We start from the raw sequence: 19,134 nt of genomic DNA on the forward strand, positions 1-19,134 counted from the left end.
AGATAAACACGGCTTTAAATGAAACAAGACTGTCATTAAGCTCCAGTAAGTGCAGTATTAGGGTTTAAGTTTTTAACCATATCCCAATCCCAATTAAAGTTCTTGATGCTTGTTAGTGCTCCTGTGTAGCTGCGCTGTATCTTTGACCATAGGCAGGATTGAAATGGCACATAATTACATTCAAGTTATAGTGCATTTGTACAAACTTTAATTTTTGCATATTACATTCATCTCTTCCCCTGAAAAATACCATTAAAAATAACCTCTGCACGAAAACTCTGTTTTCTGTATTGTCCATGTGTGTTTTCAAACTTCCGCTACAGAAATGCATTTTTTCCACAAGAAAAGGTAACTGGGGAGCTTTCTGGTCGAAAGTTGGTTAAGGAAAGAGGAGAAACAGAGAGGGGTCGGGGGTGGAAGTCACCACAATCACAGGCACACTGTGGAACACAACTGTATTTCTTCTATCTGTCATATTCAGCAACACTGCTGGTTACAGAAATTTGTAAAACTTAAATTGCAAAGGGGGGAAAAAATCTTTAGTTTTTACCCTTCTTTTTAAAACAAGACAACGGAGTCTGTAAATATTTCAGTGTTTATTTTTTTTTCTTAACATGAGAAAATGAGAACTTATTTTTTCTACAATCACAGCTGCTTTCTTCATTACCCTATGCTGAAGACATTGAGTTTTGTTTGCATATTTGAGCGTTTATTTATGAACCTTTTCAAAATACTCTTTAGAAGCTTCTGGGCTGGGCTTGATCTGTCAAGAAAAAGAAAAAAGTAGTTATTATATGCTATGACTGAGATACAAAAAATATGGACTTGACATTTTATCCAAGAGAAGGCATGCATAGCATATTAAAACACTAGGGTTATTTCTATTTCTGCACTTTGTTTAAAGTTCCTACTTGTAAATTAAGTACATAACACATTTTTCCTGATAAATATAAAGCAGAGCACTAAGGAAACAAAAAATCCAAAGACAACCTGTAGAAACTACAAGTCAAGAGTTTTAAATACAAACTGTGTTTTCCAGAAGAAAGTCAGGTTCTTTCTTCACAGAAATCACACACTTAGTATCATACAAACAGACTGAATTGGTCCAGCCAATAAAAGGTTTAGAAAGCAGTCAGATTCAGCCAAGCACCTCACGTTAGAGTGGCTCTCAGCCCTTCGGACATGCAAAACCATGCCAGTGTCTATTTTTAGAACAGTGATATTTAGCAGACGCTTACTGTAGGGGAATCGGGAGTCCAGTTTGCTGGGCAAACCTCTCCATGCGTCTCCACGTACTGGAATGCTTTCACCAAGCGAAGGGTCTCTTCCACACTACGGCCGACGGGGAGATCGTTGACACTTAGATGCTTGATGACCCCATTTGGATCGATGATGAAGAGACCTCTGTAATGAAGCAACAATTTGGGGAATGCAAACCATACTCCAAGACCAAACACACAAGAAACTGATGAACCATTTCAGCAAGGTCGTTAATCTCAGCTGCACACCTTAGAGTGAGGAGCAGCAACAGCCCATTTGATATACTGTTTGTTAGTGCAGTGATCAAAAGCTAAGAGCCAGTGAACTGCTCTGGTATTCTGAAATTACGGAGTGTGCACAAAGACTATTAAATCAAGACAGCGAGATATATAACAAAGCCAGAACTTCTAATCCCATCTGTATTTCAAAGGTGATAGCTGGCATCCCTCCCATGTCTTTTTGATATGAAAAGCCAAAGGTACTGAAAGAAGAGTTGCTTATGCAGTAAACTACTAAGTTAATTTCTGTTATATATAAGCCATTGTGGAAACCAAAGTCCCAATCTCACCCTACTAATTAATTTAATTTGTTAACAAACAAGTGTCTGAAGTTCCTTCCTAGCAAAGAAGCTGCTGTGTTTAGGAGGAGGAAAAAAAAAACAAAACAAAAAAAAACACCAAAAACCACCACAGCATAGATTAGGGCAACCTATAATTTGTTCTTTACTGTTAATCAGCACTGAATCAGAATTTTAAGCAGCCTTATGTAGACTTTTGCCACTTTTTCCTTGGCAGGAAACCAAATTAAATACTTCCCCCCCACACCCCTCCATGGCATAGAAAAGCCTTTCTCTGTCGAGTAGAGTTCTCCGAACGCTAAGAGTACAAGCTTACTTTGGGAACAACAGGCAGCATAAACCTTTTAATCCAAAGTGATCAGGAATCAGAGGTCTCCAGTAGACCCCTACTCAATCCCATATATATAAGGGACCACTGTTTTTAGTATTTCCATGGTGGAAAAAGAAACATCAGTTTTTCAATTCTGCGTAACTGTAGTGGCCTCCAGCTTTAGGAGCTTCTCACATATAAGTTAAGGCAGTCTCTTACCCCTTCAGATGAGAGGGGAAAAAAGGGGGGGAGGGAGAGATCCAGCAGAAGGTTCACAGGAGTAAGTGCTTATGGCATTCATTTTGATCCCTGTACAGTTTCCCTTGGAGGAAGAGACAGTGTAGCTCACTGTGTTTTAAACTGGGTTGTGTCTTAACAGAGTTATCAGCAATCATGCATTACCTCAGTGCTATGCCAGGTCCCTCTAGCAACACACCATAATCACGAGAGATTTGTTTTGTGAGGTCTGACAGAACTGGAATATTCATTTTGCCCAAACCGCCACTCTAGAAAAAAAGAGTAAGATTAGTAAGATTCCATTTTGCTAGCAAATGCTTTTTTTAGGGCCCTCCTTCTTGAGGCTGAATTCAGTGTTCCTGAAGGTATGCTAACAACAAACACCATTTTGTCCATGAAAGGATCTGCACGGGGAGTGATTTTAGCTTTTTTGTTGATGTCTTTCTTTAAAAAGCACTCACTTGTTTTTTTCAGAACATGAAAGCCTGCTTAGCATTTTAGAATTGCATGTTTTGGTGGTAAGAGGTACCTGTGAAAACAGTGAAATTTTCAGATTTCCCTTGTATCCCATACTGAATCTTTGAATACAAAAAATTCTATTGCATATCTAAGTATTAAAAATCAAACAAGATGAGCATGGTAGGGAAGAAAAAGAAACCTCTATACTATAAACAGACAAAACACAAAGCTTCAATCAGCCATGCTCTGTATGTCAGAGTTAGGCTGCTCTCTGTATACAGTGCAGGTACTTTCTCCCCAAAACCAATTTAAATACTATTTGGAGAGTCAACCAAGATTGCTCTGAGTTTTGCAACACACTGAAACAGCAAGAGATAAGCTCTCTATCCTTGAAACAGGACTGGCATTTGTTAGCTTTTCTATTCCTGGCATCACCAGTGAATCATTGTGCAATCTCAGTCACTTAGACCCTGATCTTGCAAACGCCTGCCTGCAACAAGGCTCTCACACGCAGAGCTTTAAAGGCAGATGCTGGAGAAACCAAGGCCTTAAGTCCTCTGGGTGTCAGTTTCCCATCTGCACCGTTATGGAATTCTTTCCACCCTGCAGAATGCTTCTCTCTGTGTGCATGACTGGCATATGCTTAACAACTTTCACATACAGCAATGAAGGCAGTCCATAATCACATTTTAGAGCTTCAGTAAAGCACGCAGAAGATTAAATACTCTTGATTGGTTCAGCTAAACCATATTAAATTGAGCAAACTCTCCTCCCTCCCACATTACCAAGGAAAAGCCATGCATCCGGAGGCAGCCCAGTCCAGTCATGCTGAGCACCCCTATGGACTGCTGTCCCCATGACCACATAGGCAGGAACTGATCACAGGGGAGTTGCAGCACCCTCCTGTGTCAGATCTGACTGTCTACAACTAACCAAGCTAGCGAGATGCTTTGTGATGGCAAAAGTATGCATTTTCACACACGTGAAAGAGGCTCCCTTCCCTCTCTATCACTTCCTTTCCCTGAAGAAAAGACCTCCATTTGAACTTAGTGGAACCATTTCAGCAAAGGAGGGTTAAATCTTACAAAAGCTCCATTAAGCTGCTTGTTCTTCTGCTTCCATTCTGAAGTTACCACTGTCAGGTATCGGTTAACAGTAACTAAACCAGCTGCTAGTCATTTTCTGTGACATTACACACAAGCCATCAGCTGCAACAAGCAGCTAAAGACTGTGACACATACACTTAACATTTGTCTTTCAAGATAAATGTATAAAAGATACGATGTAATCTACAGAACTACCAAGAGAACAAAACAAAAATGAAAACAAAAAAACAACTACAAATGATTAAGGAAGAGATTGACAAAACAAAGATAGAGGTCAGAATTGAGTTACATCAAATGCAGAAGTTACTTAACATATCACCATAGGCAGTATATTTATTAAAGTCAATATTTGCATAATTGTTTACTCAACTCTTCTTCTCGGGAGCTCTTATGAAAAGAAAACAATCCACCAAAGAAAGCCCCAAACAGCTGCCCAATTCATACCTTTCGTGGCGTATTTATCCAGGCCAGATGGCAAAAATGGGAGTCCACAGAAACCGCCACCACTTCACAGTTCACATCACGGAATTCATTTGCTTTATTGCTGAAAGCCACAATTTCTGTAGGGCATACAAAAGTGCTGGATGGGAAGAGAAAGAAAGCTATAATGATTCGGCAACCTTTTGATGGCTTTTAAGTAAAGGCCCTTGCGCATCTGTTTATAGGCACTAATGGAGCAACACATTTTATTTAGCTTGGAAACTTTGACTACGCTTTCTGCTTAGCTCCACTGAGACTCGAGAAACTGCAGGGGACACCCAGCTGGTGTTTTCCACCACCATTTTTCAACTAGCAGCTCTCGGCAGAGATATTTAGGCTTGGAAGAGGAAGCACTGCAGGTTAACCCTCCCCACGTGCCCACATGCAGCAGAGTTCAGCAGAAGGGCCGGGATGCTCTGTCCAGGACGATTCACCCCTCCAGGACGGGATTTGGCACCAGCAAGGCCCTGACTACACCTGAAGCACTCCCTGCAGCTCGAAGATGCTCTCCAGCCACCAGCTCTGTTGTTTTAGCAGCTGATGCCCGTTTGCCCCCACGCTTTATCAACCACATGAAAAAACAGACAGATTTGCTTTGCAAAACCAGCCTGGGTATAGCAGAAACAAACACCACAGACAGCACAGACCCGCAGCGCTCCTGATGACCTTCAGCAACACTCCTTCAGCCCCAAGCGCCCGGGGAGCACCCAGAGGCTCATTTTACCCCCCCTGGGCACTCACAAATCCAGCGGGTAGAAGAAAAGAACCAGGTATTTCCCCTTGAAGTCATCCAGGCTCAGCTCCTTGAACTCCCCGTGGACTACGGCAGTGCCTTTGAAAAACGGGGCGTGCTGTGTGACCGCTGGGGCCAGCCGGGAGGCGCCTGAGGGGACAAAAAAAACCATGGGGGGGCTGCTCGCAGCCGGGACACCGAGCCCGGCGGGGGTCCCGCGGGGTGTGCCCTGCGCTTACCCAGGCTGAGCTGGCGGTGGGCGAGGAGCTGGGGCCGGCCCTGCAGCCTCCTCCCGGCGGCGGGCACCTGTGAGGGGATAAGGAGAGGGGTGAAGGTGAAGGGGAGGCGGCGGGGAGCGGGGGGGAGCCGGGCGGCCGCGCACTCACCGCGCTCCGCAGGAGCCTCCCCAAGGCAGCGGCCATCTTGTGCGGGAGGGAGCGGGGAAGGAGGGACCGGGAAGGAGGGAGGCGGGCGGGCGGTGCCAGCCCCCAGGCAGGAGGAGGAGGTGTCCCCATGGAGGCTGCATGGCCCCGGGGGGGTGTTTGAGGGTGGGCAGAGAGCAGGGAAGGGTGAGGAGGGGAGGGCGCCGTGCCCGCGCTCGCCGCCGGGGTGTGAGGGGCTGAGGTGGGGCTGGCCCCGGGACCCGGCTCTGTGGTGGAAAGTGGAGCGTGGCTCGAGCTGAAACACTTCAACAATAAAGTTTTCTGGCGGCTCTTTGATGAACTCGTGGTCGGGTTGTAGTTGTTTGGTCAAAAATCCCGTCACTAGTCCAGCGCAGGAGTGGTGGGTGTGTTGTGGGAGGGAGCGCGCCTGGTGCAGGCAGACCTCTCTGCTTCCCTGGCGGTGGGAGCTTCGGCCAGCCTGCTGCTTTAACACTCGTATTTATAAATATCCACAGCCTTTTATGAAGGGGAGACCTCACCTTGTGAGGTACGGAGAGCTCTGGCTCCACCAGCAGTTACAGCAGCTGGGGGCAAGGCCAAAGGCAACCAAGGCAATGCCAATGAGCGCCTGGAAGCTCAGCGGATGCTGCCTCTGTGGCTCCGAACACGTTAGCAAACTTATTCCTGGTACCCATCCAGCTGGTGTGGTCCAGTCACCTCCATAAACCAACTCTCCGAGCATTCAGAAGTGGCAGGTTGAGCACAAGTTGCTTGTTAGGACTGGATGTTAGCCACTATTATCTCCCTGATGTGCCTAGGAACTGTGTGGGACAGTGTTAGTCGGTGCCATCCAAAAGCACACCGGGCACATTTCTGTACATTTACTGTTATAGACACACCAGTTTCAGTTCCTCGTGACTTTCTGTAGCACTTCTGAATTTATTAATACAGATGATGCCAAAAACAGGTGGAAATGTGGCTCTGGTAATCACGAAATCTCTGCCCAGCAGAGTATAATGTTATCTACTCATATGGTACAGAGATGCTGGGCAGCTGTCAGCTTGCGATGAAGATGGAGGTGCCCAAAAGGAGACGAATATAATGAAGGTGTTCTGAACAAGGGTGTGAAGGATGAACTGTTCCTTCCTATAGCCATGGTGAGAAAAGGGGGAAGGAAAATGTGGACAATTAGGGATGTGGATATCTCAGTACAAGGTCCACCAGCATGATAGTCTAACTGCTTCCTGCATCCAGTAATTTCCTTGAATTCAAGCATACATCACTACTGCTTTTGATGTTGCAGCTGTTCTCTTCAGGCTTAGCACCTCCTAACAAAGCCCTGAGAGTGCATTTGAGAATGTGTGCAGAGGTATGAACAAGTGGTCACTAAACCAGCATATTCTGAGTTAAGGAACCTCACACATTCCTTTCTTCTCATTAGCGTTTCACTAAGGGAAACCTGAATGTGTTTGAGCTCAGCTTTGGCTCCTGTTGATGAACTAGGGCTGCTTGAAAGTACCAGCCGGACAGGGACTCCGCTGGGAAGGTGGCTGCACAAGGGGAGCCAGCTGGCTGAGCTACTCAGCTTATGTGCATGTCTGTTACCTAAAAGTTTGGGGCATTCTTGCTTTAAAAGCCCTCAAAGCCGGAAAGTGGAAGTGAGTAAATTATTTCCATGTCAGAAAATACATCAGATGCGCTGCGGGTGAGCCGTGCTGTAGCCTGCAGCCCTGGGAGCCCCCAGGAAGAACAGCAGATGGAGAGGGCAGGAGCAGTTGTCTGCACAGTACAGCCTGGGGAGATTTTAGTGCCACTGCTGAGACACCGTGAGGGCTGCCAGCAGAAAAATGAGCAATGGAGCTGAGCAAGGGTCACCTGCAGGGCAACGACCGGCGAAGACTGGCCAAGAAACCTCAGCCAGTACCTGGGCTGACTCCTCGAGCAGCCGTGCAGATTGGCACGTCTGTGTTCACGTCTGCTGGAATGGCACATCCCTCTGCATCAACAGACCAACTCGCCCAGCAGCAGCTCCCCTGAGGCTGGGCAGCAAATTGAGTTAGGGATACGGTCAGGCCATAGCAGTTCCTTTCCCTCAGCTGTGGGAGCTGTATTGTAGCAGAAAAAAAAAAAAAAAAAAAAAAAAAAAGGCTATTGCTAGGATTTCCTGAGGATGGTTGTCTCACCCGCAGATGATTATTCACAATTTCTCAGTTGATATTTTTTAAAACGGTGTCCTTCCCCTCTCCCTGGAAAGTTATATTTGTTTAAAACTCTTTGTTTAAACACTTGGCTTGCAGGTGGGGAAATATTGCTCATGCTTTGTTATGAAGGCAGCATAATTCAGTTTCCCAGACTTCTGGGCAAGAACTTGAACTACTGCCATTTAGCACAGGGGTTTATTTTCCATTTTGCTTTTTACTGGGCATCCCTAGGATTTGAAGGTGGACTTTTTCTCTGCCAAAGCGCACCTGGCAAAAGAGTTCTGCCTTTTCCTCAGCAGCACTTCTGGGGCACACCGGAGCAGCTGCTAAACCTGGTTCTGGCCATCTGAAATTGCAAATGGATTTACCAAGCGGTACCACATGCTCATCTTTCTCTGTATCTCGTTGATTTTCTGCTTTGCTGTGTCACTGTACACTCCTGAAATCAGGATGCATGGTGTTGCTGAGACTCTGTGATGGAAAACAAACAAACAAAAAAATAAGATCAGGGAAACCACAGGCCCTGATCTTGCATCTCCTCCTGCAGTGGCAGACTGCTGGTGCATAATGGTGCAGTGAGCGATCAGCAGTGCGTGTTAGTGTTTGAAGGATTGGAGTCTTTAAATTCAATTCAAAGACATCTGAAGTTTGTGAAAGACTTCCCAGGAGTGCAGCAAGCTTTAGCAGAGAATTTTGTGTCATTACAAGGTGCTGAGCAGGGGCTAAAGCACTTGAATGGCTAACAGGAGATGTAAATTTAATTTTTGGTTATGACACCTATCTGCCTGCTCTCACTTAGTGCCTTTTTCCCTATCTGTGAATAATTAAACTTGCCTTTCTGGTAAAACAAAAAATAAAAACATCACAAAAATAAAAACACCATAAACAAACAAACAAACAAAAGCTTTGGGATCTGTTGATTTAAGAAGTACTAGGTACTACTTGTATATTGCTACCATTGTTTTTTGTGAGGTTAGTTTTTAAAGAGCTGTTTGGAAGATCATCATTAGTGCAACAAAATGTTAGTGGAAAGGTAGCTTTTCTCTCTGAACTTGATGAATGGGGTAAGGAAATCCTAAAACAGATCTCCTGCTGCTGTGGGCCATTGAATATCAGATTCTGTGCTGCTAATGGGATGCTTATTTAAAAAATAAATTCTGCTCTTCTAGAAGATTATTTCATTCCATATGCTTAAATGCCGTAACAATCAATTGTCCTCTACTTTGAGGAAACAGATAACTGCAAGAAAAGGTTTGGAAACGGAGAGAAGCTACAGAGGCATGAACATTTTCACCTAGAGCAAAGGAAAAAGTTAGGTTTCGAGAACACGATGCATCACCCCGTGGCTGTTGGTAGATGGCAGCCTCTGTCCTTCCGCACAGGGCTCCGCACAAGGCTGCAGCTGCCTCCTCGTGGGCCTGCATGTTCCCACCTGCTGATGCAGCATCTCAGCGGCAGGTGACAAAACGTACCCTCTGTAGGGCAAGTTTGGGGAGCAATTCCAAACACAGCCCCGTTCCGAGGTGGTCACGAAGAAACTTTACAGCATTCATTCCGTGCTGGAACATGGATGTAGGCGATAGCTCCTGTCAGGGCATGTTTCCAAGCGATAAGAAGGAGGCAAAACCCTTTCAGGCATCTGGCTCACCTGGGATCTTATCCTGCCCTTTCAAGCAGGCTGTGCTGCGGCCGAGCCATCTCTGTGGGGGCAGGATAACGCTGGGTGTGCTGTGCTCTGCTTCTGGCCGGAGCTGCAGGAGCCCACCCTGCCGATGACTCATCTGTCAGAGCCGCTCGCAATCCATCGCCCGCCGCTCTGCTGCCTTCCTCTTCGCCTTGCGCTGATGCATTCGGGGCTCGCACGGTGCTGGCATTTCATTTACAAACCTCTCTTCTCCCATAAAGGGAAGATGGCTGCCAGCCCGGCTTCGCCCTCGTGTTCGCCACTCAAAAAGTGCTTTCCTGAGCCACTCTCAAATGGCTTCCAACGAAAGATGTTTTATTTACAAGCAGAATAACCAAACACATTAAGCACCATAGAAAACACATCTTTCAATTTAACCTTTTTTTTTTTTGTAACCTTTACTTTTTTTTATTTTTCTTTCCAAATTAGCTGCTTCTGCAAGATTCAAACCCATTTTTTACCCTTTGCTCCCACAACCACTGAATCAGGGTCCTTAGGCTTGAAAAAAACCTGCCTATTTCTTACCTGCCTCGCTGCCTTCGAGTCCATGCTCATGTATTTCAGCACCAGAGTTTGCACCAGTGGGTAGAATAAGATAAGCAGTAGAAGAGACTCAAGGATTTGCTGATAATGAAGAGTTTCTTTTCCCCTCACTCACAGAGAACGTGATTGCTCCATTACATGAGGTGTGGACATGGCCTAAAATTAAAGGGCTGAGTTGTTGAGAGAAAATTCATATAAATAAACGTTTTTCTTTCTCGTACTTTGTTTTTGTTGTAAGCGAAAATTGATATAAATACATGTACCTTTTCCTAATATTTTTTGTTGCTGTTTTTGTGACCCAGGTGTTCCAGGTGGCACAATGATGAAGATGCCCACGGCCATAGGAAAGTCATAAGGCAAGGCTCCAAACGCTCTGGTGGCTTCTGCAGAGACCAACACATGGACTTTGGGTCAAGTAGGTCTGCGCAGGGCAATTGATCTGGCAGTCCTTAGGGAGCCACATCCATGAAAGGGGCCATCCATCAGAGCCCCGAGCTGAAGCAGAGCTCTGTCATGTAGCAGTGCTATATTCAGCCTTTAGAGTCTGAGCTAGGAAAGGGATGCAGCCAGGATGGGATGCCTCGATTTGTTTTTCAAAGCAGGCATTGTGATAGCGAGCACAATTCCTTCTTGTTCTAGGGCACCAAACTGACTCAGATGTAGTGGAAACAAGTTTTATTTTCTCAGTTGCTCTAAGAATCATTAGGAAAACCCACTCCATTGTTCTTACTGATAAAAATGAAGTCAGAATTGCTGCCCTCCGTGTAGTTGTGTAACTCAGACAAACGTGTTTTTGCAGAATCTCGCACCCGGTAGCAGAGCTCAGCTTTCCACTCCCTGCTCTCAGCCGCTTACTCCACTGCTCCTCTCCCACCTCAATGCAAAATCATCCAGCTTGGTGTCATTAACCACCCAGACAGCAGCACGACATTCGTTCAGTTGCTGTTCCTGTTTCTGCAGGGACTGGGTAAGCGTACCTTTGGGTGCCAGGAACTCCAAGTACTTCAGAGCTGGGCCGTTTATGAACACCAAGTAGCTCAGCGGGACTTCCCAAATGCCATGCGGATCTTTTGTAACTCTTCTGATAATTCTGCTAGTTACTCTTTCAGGAACTAAATAAATGTTCACAAAGGACAACACCAGCACTCCGAAGTTGTAATTCTGTTTTACAGGGCAATGCTGCAGATGACTGTGTGTGCATAGCACATTAGTATGTAGATGTTGGATACAAGGGGAGCAGCAGAGCCCTCAGATGCACATACTGCTTTACACCCAAACTTAGGATCTACAAGTGCCTCACTCCTTTTGTTCTCTTTAGATGTGAGCATCATCCCTTGCACAGAAGTGCTCAACCAACACGCAGGGCAGCCACTCCTCAGGAGCCTCATCTCTGTGCTAAGGCTCTGGTTTCCAGGAAGCAATTTTTCCCTCAAGAATTATTTAATCAGGGAAAAATCTTCCGGTACTTACAGGCACAACCACTGTTATATGGAACTTGGCATTACAAAGAAAGTAACCACAGCACGGCATGGCTACCGGAGCCTGAACGTTTCCTGAAGTGACGGGGGGGAGGATGGGGAGGATTATGCACAGCAGTGGCACCTGCTGCAACAATAGCTTCCCAGGCTCCAACCTTTGGCATTTGCTAAGGTACAGGAGGCATTTATTATAGCCACATGATCCTAATGTCCGAGATATTATTCATTAAGGGCATTTATCATTTATCTCCTGCATTTAGGAAACGCATCCAGCGGCAGCCTGCTGCTGCAAGCCACTTCTGCCCGGCTGCAGGGAGAAATACGATCGGTGCGACCAGAACGGGAGAGAAAGGGCAGTGCCTCCCTTCCACCTACAAGAAGCCGCATGTTAATTTGATTTGCTTTGCTTCGCGTGGATTTAATCAATGCCATGCTGATGGGGGAGAGTGCTGGTGAGGGCAGCGGGTGGGTTTTATCCCTCTTTCTTCGCCCCACCTGCCGAACGCGCTATCGATCCCAGCAACACCAGCATCCCTCCCTCGCACGCACCCAGCATTTAGGGCTCAGCCTAAACTTCCCACCAGCCTAGCTCCTCCTCGGGATGAAACACCAAAAGAAAAACCCGTAACAAACCACCCCCAAACCTCCCCCCCAAAAAAAATCAAACCCAGGCCGGCGGCTCCCCAAACCCCGCAGCCGCTGGATGGCGCCCGGCACCAGGGCAGCGCCAGCGGGGCCGCCCCCGCGGTGCCCCCCGCAGCTCCCCGGCCCCGGGGGCTGCCCGGGGCGCTGTGTCCGTCTGTCCGTCGGTCTGTCCGTGCCCCGGGACCCCCCCCCACCAGCCCCACCGAAGCGGCTGCGGGGCTGGCGCCTGCGCGGGGCTGCGGGGCCGCTCCCGGTGCCCCACCCCCGGGAGGAGGAGGAGGAGGAGGAGGAGGAGGAGGGAGGCAGGAGCGCCCCAGCCCTCAGCCCGCCGGGGAGGATGGAGTAGCGGAGAGAGAGAGGGGAGCGCCGGGGGAGCTCGGCCGGAGGGTGGAAGGGAGGAAGGAAGGGAGGGAGGGAGGAAGGATCATGCCCGGGGGGACGAGGCGCTAAGGGGCAGGAGCTGGTGGGCGCCCGCAGGCTCCGCACCTCGGCGCCGTCCTGCTGCAGTGCCGCCGAGCTGCGCTGCCCGAGCTCGTCAATGGAGCTGGAAAACATCGTTGCCAACACCGTCTTGCTGAAAGCCAGGGAAGGTGAGAGAGCGCCGGGAGGAGAGGGGAAAGGTGGGGGGGGGACACCGAGCATCCTCGGCGCCGCGCCGCTACCCCGCTGCTTGGGAGAGAGGGATGGGAGAGGGGGGGGCGCGGGGCAATGGAGCTGGGGAAGGTTTCTGTGAGGCTGAGAGCCCCCGGCACCGGGGGGGAGAATATCGCTGATCTCCCCCCCTCCTTCTGCGCGAGGAGCTTTGGGAAAGGAAGCGGACGAGATCGCCGTGATTACAATATTCACCCATCTCTTCCTTCCCGCTGCCTTTCCTCCCCCCCCCCCCGTATAACCATAACCCGGAGCCGGGTCCCGCAGATTGTGCTATTTCAGCGCCTATTGTTAAAGGTCAGCTGCGGATGCATTCATTCAGGAGGGCTCGGCGGAGCCGCAAATAGCTCGCCGTGCTGCGCGGGGACAGCGGCAGGACCGCAGCGCTTCCGAGCGGGCGCTCCTCGCCTCTGGCCGCGTTGTTTCGGGGGCTGGGGAGGGGGGCGAGGAGGGGGGCGACCGCCGAGCCACCGAGGAGCCCCTCGCCGCCGCCGTTTGGCCCCAGCCCCGCTCCTGCTCCCAGCCGGGGCTCAGCCTCGGGGGGTCCCCGGCAGGGGGCGAGGGGTGCCCGGAGCCGCCGGCGAGGAGAAGCCGCTGCGTGGCCCTTGGGAACTCCCCCCTCCAAGAGGATTCCCCCCCCCCCAGGAGCATCCCCACTGGGAGCATCCCCCCCTGGAGCATCTCCCCTTGTTTCCTCCCGAGCATCCCCCCGAAGCATCCCCGCTTTTTTCCCCCACCCCCGAGCATCCCCCCTGTTTCCCACCCCACGAAAAGCCCGGTGACAGCCGGCAGCCCTGCGGGGCTGTTTTCTCCCCTCTCCGCTTTTCCTTTCCTTCCCCAGCAAAGGGGGGGACGAAGGTGTCCCCCCGCTGCTCCTTGGGGGGGGGCCCTGCCGGCAGCACCCCCGCTGCAGGGTGGGCGCCGCGCACCGGCACCTCCCGGCCGCAGCATCGCTGCCAGGGATGCGAGCGCTTGCTGCCGGTGGGGTTTTTCTCTCCTGGCTTGTTTCCCCCCCCAGCACTAACCCTCACGTCCTTTACCCTTTCAAATAACACATCTCAAGCCTCTGCTGCAACTTGTTGTCTCCTGGAAGCCCCTGCTCGTAGGGGCGGCTGTAGGTGCGGTGCAACCTGCGCCCGGGATTTGTTTGCCTGGGTGCACCTCGGGCTTGGTCCCGCCGAAGGCATGGGAGTAGGAGCAATGCGATGTTGGCTTGCTAAAAGGGGTCATTGAAACGGTGCTCCCCTGGAGTGATCCCTTCGCTGGGGAAAATAGCTCGAATTGTAAAATAATGTTTATATAACTCAGGGGGTGTTGAACTTGTGAGGCTTAGCTAAAGAGTAAAGTCCTGCGATTCTCCAGGAAAAAAAAATAAAATCTAAATACTCAGGGCAAAGGTATTTTTCTGTTGAGCAGACCGGTGCGTTACAACTCTGTCTTCTCCTGGAGAATTGCGATTTTCTGTTGTCATTTCCAGTGCTGTTCAGGATGCAGTCGCTGCTCCCAGCAGCGTAGTACTGGGTTAGATTTCAGAAGACTTCAGGGATACTTTAAAGGACTGGTATTAATTACAGTTATTGTGTGTTGTTTTCTGAGAGCCAATATTTTGCAAGGAATTTTGAATATGCCACTCAGTTTTATGGTCCTTTTCTACCATCCTCAGCAAGATGGTAACAGCAATGTTATCGTGTTAAGTTGTGTGAAGGAAGCTGACGCTCCCATCCAAACGGCAGAGCTTTATCAGGGCTTACTCCAAACTATACTCCAACCCTTCTTCTAACTCTGCACGAAGTTCCAGCAACAATGTTTGAGGCCTGGTGCTTATTTATTTATAAAACTTTTATATTTGGGGGAGAGGGAGCTGAATTTTTCTGAAATGAAGAATGGATGAGCCGTTGTGTACCTGACATCACAAATCACAGTTGTTATCCCTGTTTCCAGATTTTTAATTATCATTGCGCACAAGCTTCTGTGAGTAAAGTGTTTTTAAAATTTGCAGGGAATAATGTCAGTGGATGCCATTACAGATGGAGAAGATGGACAGCGTGTTGAAGACCAAGAGTAAACCCAAATTAATAGATTGGGGATTATGGTACCTAAGAATAAGCTTGTTCCAGGTCCTGCGGGCTGTGTGGATAGAGGTAGCTAGGTGAACACGTAGCCACAGCCAAGTACATGCATGTGTGCTTGCACTTGTGAAGTCAAAAGCAGAAGCTGTGTTAGCTCCGTTAGGTGGTTGTTGGTGCCTGTGGTGCGGTATTTGATGTTGGAGGTAGCGAAATAATGGGATCCTTTCTGCAGCCATTCGTAAAAGCAGAAGTCTTATCAAAATTGCAAAGGGGAGCGCAAATCCAATATCGGCATCAAAAAAAATATTTCAGATTAGTTTCAGAGAAACTAAACTTTAGGAAGACCTGCAGTGTTAAGTCCAGCGGTGAGGACTTTTGTAAGGGCCTCAGGAGTAGGGCCGAGTGACCAGCACAAATATTTTCTAGCAAATATTGGTTTAAATTTTGCAACTCGTTTGCTTTGGCCCTGCAAGCGGCTTTTCTGGGGTCCCTTGTGTAAATTCCTTTGTGACCAAATTTTATTACAGCAACCACTGATGCAAAGTGGATTTCTTTGCTGAAATAGTGGGAAGCAAGTTTTATAACTGTTATACAAATACTCGTACCAGAATCCTGATGATTACAACGAGAAGCACACCCAGAATTAACTGATGCCTTGTGATACATGAGTAATCTTATTAGAGCAACAAAAAAAGTAAATGCAATTCACATACAAAAATGTATTTCACTGAATAATTTCAAGCAGAGAATGAATTTCAGGAAATCATCATCTGCTTGCAGAATATAAAGTTTGAGATAAAATCACATGAGTTATTTGTACTCAGAGGTCTACCAGCCTGAGCATAGGAAAAAAATGGAGTTTTATTGCATTTCAAAGTTCATTTATAATTTATTAGGAATGAATTTATGTTGTTTCCTCAATGATCATTTCTTTTTTCTTGTATGCAAAATCCTATTGCACAAATGGCCAGTCCCTTTTCAGACTGAATAGAAAATACATCTGGTTTAATTATAGGAACCAAATAGGTATTTGGGACCATCTCTTATTGCCTGGGGAAAAGAATAAGCAGAGAAGAAAAGACAAGAAAGATGAGAATCATAAAAAGAACAGCAGAATAATAACAATCGCAGTCATTTCAGGTTGAGTAAGAACCCCAAATTATGAGGTGGTGAAACATTTATCTGGATCTTTTCATTAGCCCTCTTGTTTCTGAGTCTCAGCGATCACGTCTGAACCACAGAATCACGTAGCCATTAGGAACTGGAATACACCAAGCTGCTGAAAGGGAACCCGGGCTCATGAATGAGTCCTGATTCATTTTCCCAATTTAAGGCTGTTTAAGAGAGGACCTCATCAGAAACAAGGAGAAGGGTTGCGGAGGGACCAAGGACTGACTCTTCCCAAATTTCAGAGGCACTTTAACAGTCCTAACAGCGAGAAGATTTAAAACAGATCCCTACAGTCCTGACTCTACCCCTGCCTGTAAAAAGCAGTAAGCTGATAAAAGTCTTTCAAATAGGCTGATGATTACACCAGAATGTTTGTATGGAAAACAAGCAATATGGTCAGATAAGCGTGGCCAAGGCATGGTGATTTCCCAGATACTCTTTGTCATGAGCCATTATTTCCGAGCTATAAGATCAGTGTTCCCTCGTATAATCTGCTGCTGCTCCACACATGAATTTTCTTGGACAACCTGAAACACATTTCAAAACCTAAATACAACTTGAAATAGCAAGATCCTTTACAATCCTGTAAAAACCAAACAAATGACCAGTTTTCACCGCTTTAAAGTTTTAGCGATAACGGCATTAGTCATCATGGTTATTAGTCTTAAGGCAGCCAGTTTGGAAGATAAACTATTATTTTCCTCAGACCTTAAATTTCTAAAGCACAAACTTTACTGTGTAAACCTGATAAAAGGAAAAAATGTTGCAGCTACTAAAACACAACAAAAACACATTTTTTTCCCTTTCTGAGGAGACTGGGATTCTAAAATAAACTTATTTATGGCACCCAAACAGTACCTTTGATCAGCCTAGCCAAAAGGCTCAATCTTCTTTTATATATATATCTCAGAAATTTTTGGTGACTGCACACTGATGCCATTTAACATGCAAAATGTGCCTGGTTTTATATTGCCGTATTTTTAGCTTGCTTTTGCAGGATGATCACAGGAGAGATTTGTGCGTGTCCTTATTGGCAAAAGACTAGCAATAAATCCTAAACAAGAAGCGTGATTGCTTTCCAAGAACTTGGCTGCAGAGCAATTGGAAAAAGGGCAGTAGAACAATGAAAAGCATATTTTGAAGGAAAGAAGGTGACTATAGCGACAGCCAAAACCCCATGGAGAATATGATTATTGCAACTTAACTTTAGCAAGTTCATTAGCCGATGCTTGGAATGCAGAATCTAAGGTCCTGTCCCGTATCCCTTGACTTAAAAACAAAGTACTTTGTAAGGAAAATGTTGTTTCTATAAGCAGAGGATGCTTGTATGCAGTGACTCAGTCTAGTTTTCTTTTTGGAATTCAAGAAAAGCTCTCGTCACTGCAGTAGCTTACAAGAAAAAAATGAACAAATCCAAGAATGGAATCAGCCATTACTTCAGATGTAAGATAGAGTGCTTTTAAGCATTAGATTTAAAAATGAGATTCTTTTTCAAGCTGTAACCATTTCTTTTGGGGTAAAAAACAAATATCCAAAAGAGCTCAGAATATTTCGTTACTTTCTGATCAAGAAAATTCAGAAAACAGGAGGCTTCAGGCCTTTGTGAAAATAATGTACAAGTCTGAATGACAGAAAGATTCCTCACCGTACCCAATTTAGAGCAAGCGTGTGTGTGTATGAAATCCCTTTTCATGTTTTTATAGTAGAGCTGATGCAAGGCAGGTTAGAGCTGCAGTAGCTGTGCTCTTTGTGGGCACTCTGCTCCTTGTCTGGGGTTGTCCCTGGGGTTCTCCAGCTCACTGTTGTGGGCAGCAGGTCTTGAGATGTGGCGATGCTCGAGAAACCAAGAGCTCTTCTACCCAAGCTTCCTGGCTGAAGAGAGAGGACTATGCCCCTTCATGCTTGTTGTTGCTGTGGTACGGCAGTGTTTTGGCCTAATTGCTATTGATTTTAATGGGTTTGTAGGCATTTAAAAAAATATTTAGTACTGAGCTGTGATGGTCTCTTAGGTTATTAACACACAAAACCATCAGCTGGTCAGTCTTCTCGAACAGATGTTAACTATGGAGGTTTGGATAGAGCTACGTATATCTGCCCCATTAACCTCATGTGATTGATTTTGTCAAGTGAAAAATAATAAATCTGGGAAGAGACTACCTGTATTCATTACCAATATGTTCCTTTTCTGAGGTCTTAGCATTGCTAAAGTCATCCACACAGCAAGGAATTCTCAGTGTTTATCCAAGATACAGGCAGAAGTTTGCGACTGTATTTAGCTTTTTGTGCTGTGACTATTCTCATGGGTAAAATGACAAAAATCACTTCAGAATCCATATCACTGTGTTGAGAAAGTTTATAAACAAAAGATTTTATCAAAGCAGTTCCAGTCTTTACAAAATAATACTCAAAACCAAACAATCAAACAAGGGTTCCTCTTCCTTTACAGCTGGATAGGAAATACTACCCTTCCGTTTGATTTTTGCCTATGAAAATGGGAGCTAAGAATCTATCTTGTGCTCATCTGTGAGATTTATCCCCAAGTCTTTACTCCAAAAATATTCTATCTGGTATATGAGTTTTCTGTGTGGCAGTGAGTAAGAAAAGAACCAATTACTCCTCATTTTTACAGGCACACAACCTAAACAATAACAAGATGATATCCCAATGTTTCTTTAAGACCACAGGATGTGAAATTAAATTAAGAGGCCAGGAAAATAAAGAACCCTGCAGTTTGATTACACTTGGCTGGATTATTTTTGTAATTATTTTGCCTGGATGATTTAAAAATGCATACTGCCTTGTGATTAGGTAGGGAACAAAAATTAAATATTCTAAAGAAAATATTGCAAAGATGATGGGTATTCTGTTTTATTTGAAGGAAAAAAAAATGGTGTTGCTAGTTAAAGTGAAAAGATGGAAGAAAGCATGGGTGAGGGATGGGGCTGAGAAGTCTGTGGAGCTGGCTCAGCTGCTTCTAGTTCATATTTCTCTTCAGATATAACTGAAGACACTGTCACAAACGTTTTTTTTCAAGAAAGATGGGCAGGATAATAGGAGTAGAAATATACCCAAGTACTCAAGACTCAGTTCTGACCTGGGATTGAGTAATGCAAATAATACTAATGAAGGAAGGGTGGCTGGCTGTGCT

At 46.4% G+C, this 19,134-nt stretch overlaps 2 protein-coding genes across 2 annotated transcripts in view; one reads left to right on the top strand and one right to left on the bottom strand.

Moving 5' to 3' along the window:
• Positions 1–599: 599 nt before the first annotated feature.
• Positions 600–5,606, bottom strand: PRDX3 (peroxiredoxin 3). Its single transcript, XM_032191145.1, has 7 exons — positions 5,549–5,606; positions 5,402–5,468; positions 5,171–5,312; positions 4,394–4,529; positions 2,550–2,653; positions 1,239–1,404; positions 600–763 (listed from the first exon to the last, which is right to left on the bottom strand). The coding sequence occupies exons 1-7, from the start codon at positions 5,582–5,584 to the stop codon at positions 710–712; spliced, it is 705 nt and encodes a 234-aa protein (XP_032047036.1). The 5' UTR covers positions 5,585–5,606; the 3' UTR covers positions 600–709.
• A 6,932-nt stretch (positions 5,607–12,538) lies between these two features.
• GRK5 (G protein-coupled receptor kinase 5) overlaps positions 12,539–19,134 on the top strand; it is a 164,945-nt gene continuing 158,349 nt past the window's right edge. The window contains exon 1 of the mRNA XM_032190945.1: positions 12,539–12,686. Within this exon, the coding sequence (XP_032046836.1) occupies positions 12,635–12,686 (52 nt within the window). The 5' untranslated portion in view covers positions 12,539–12,634. The remainder of the gene's footprint in view (positions 12,687–19,134) is intronic.

This window comes from Aythya fuligula, chromosome 7, assembly GCF_009819795.1.
Source record: "Aythya fuligula isolate bAytFul2 chromosome 7, bAytFul2.pri, whole genome shotgun sequence".
Taxonomy (NCBI): domain Eukaryota; kingdom Metazoa; phylum Chordata; class Aves; order Anseriformes; family Anatidae; genus Aythya; species Aythya fuligula.

Bases quoted from the DNA above. Each gene is read 5' to 3' on its own strand.
- PRDX3 (XM_032191145.1), bottom strand. From the start codon at position 5,584: ATGGCCGCTGCCTTGGGGAGGCTCCTGCGGAGCGCG. The intron at 5,313-5,401 runs GTAAGCGCAGGG...TTGTCCCCTCAG, and splicing joins CCACCGCCAGCTCAGCCTGG to GCGCCTCCCGGCTGGCCCCA. The intron at 764-1,238 runs GTAAGCGTCTGC...TTTTCTTGACAG, and splicing joins GGACTCCCGATTCCCCTACA to ATCAAGCCCAGCCCAGAAGC.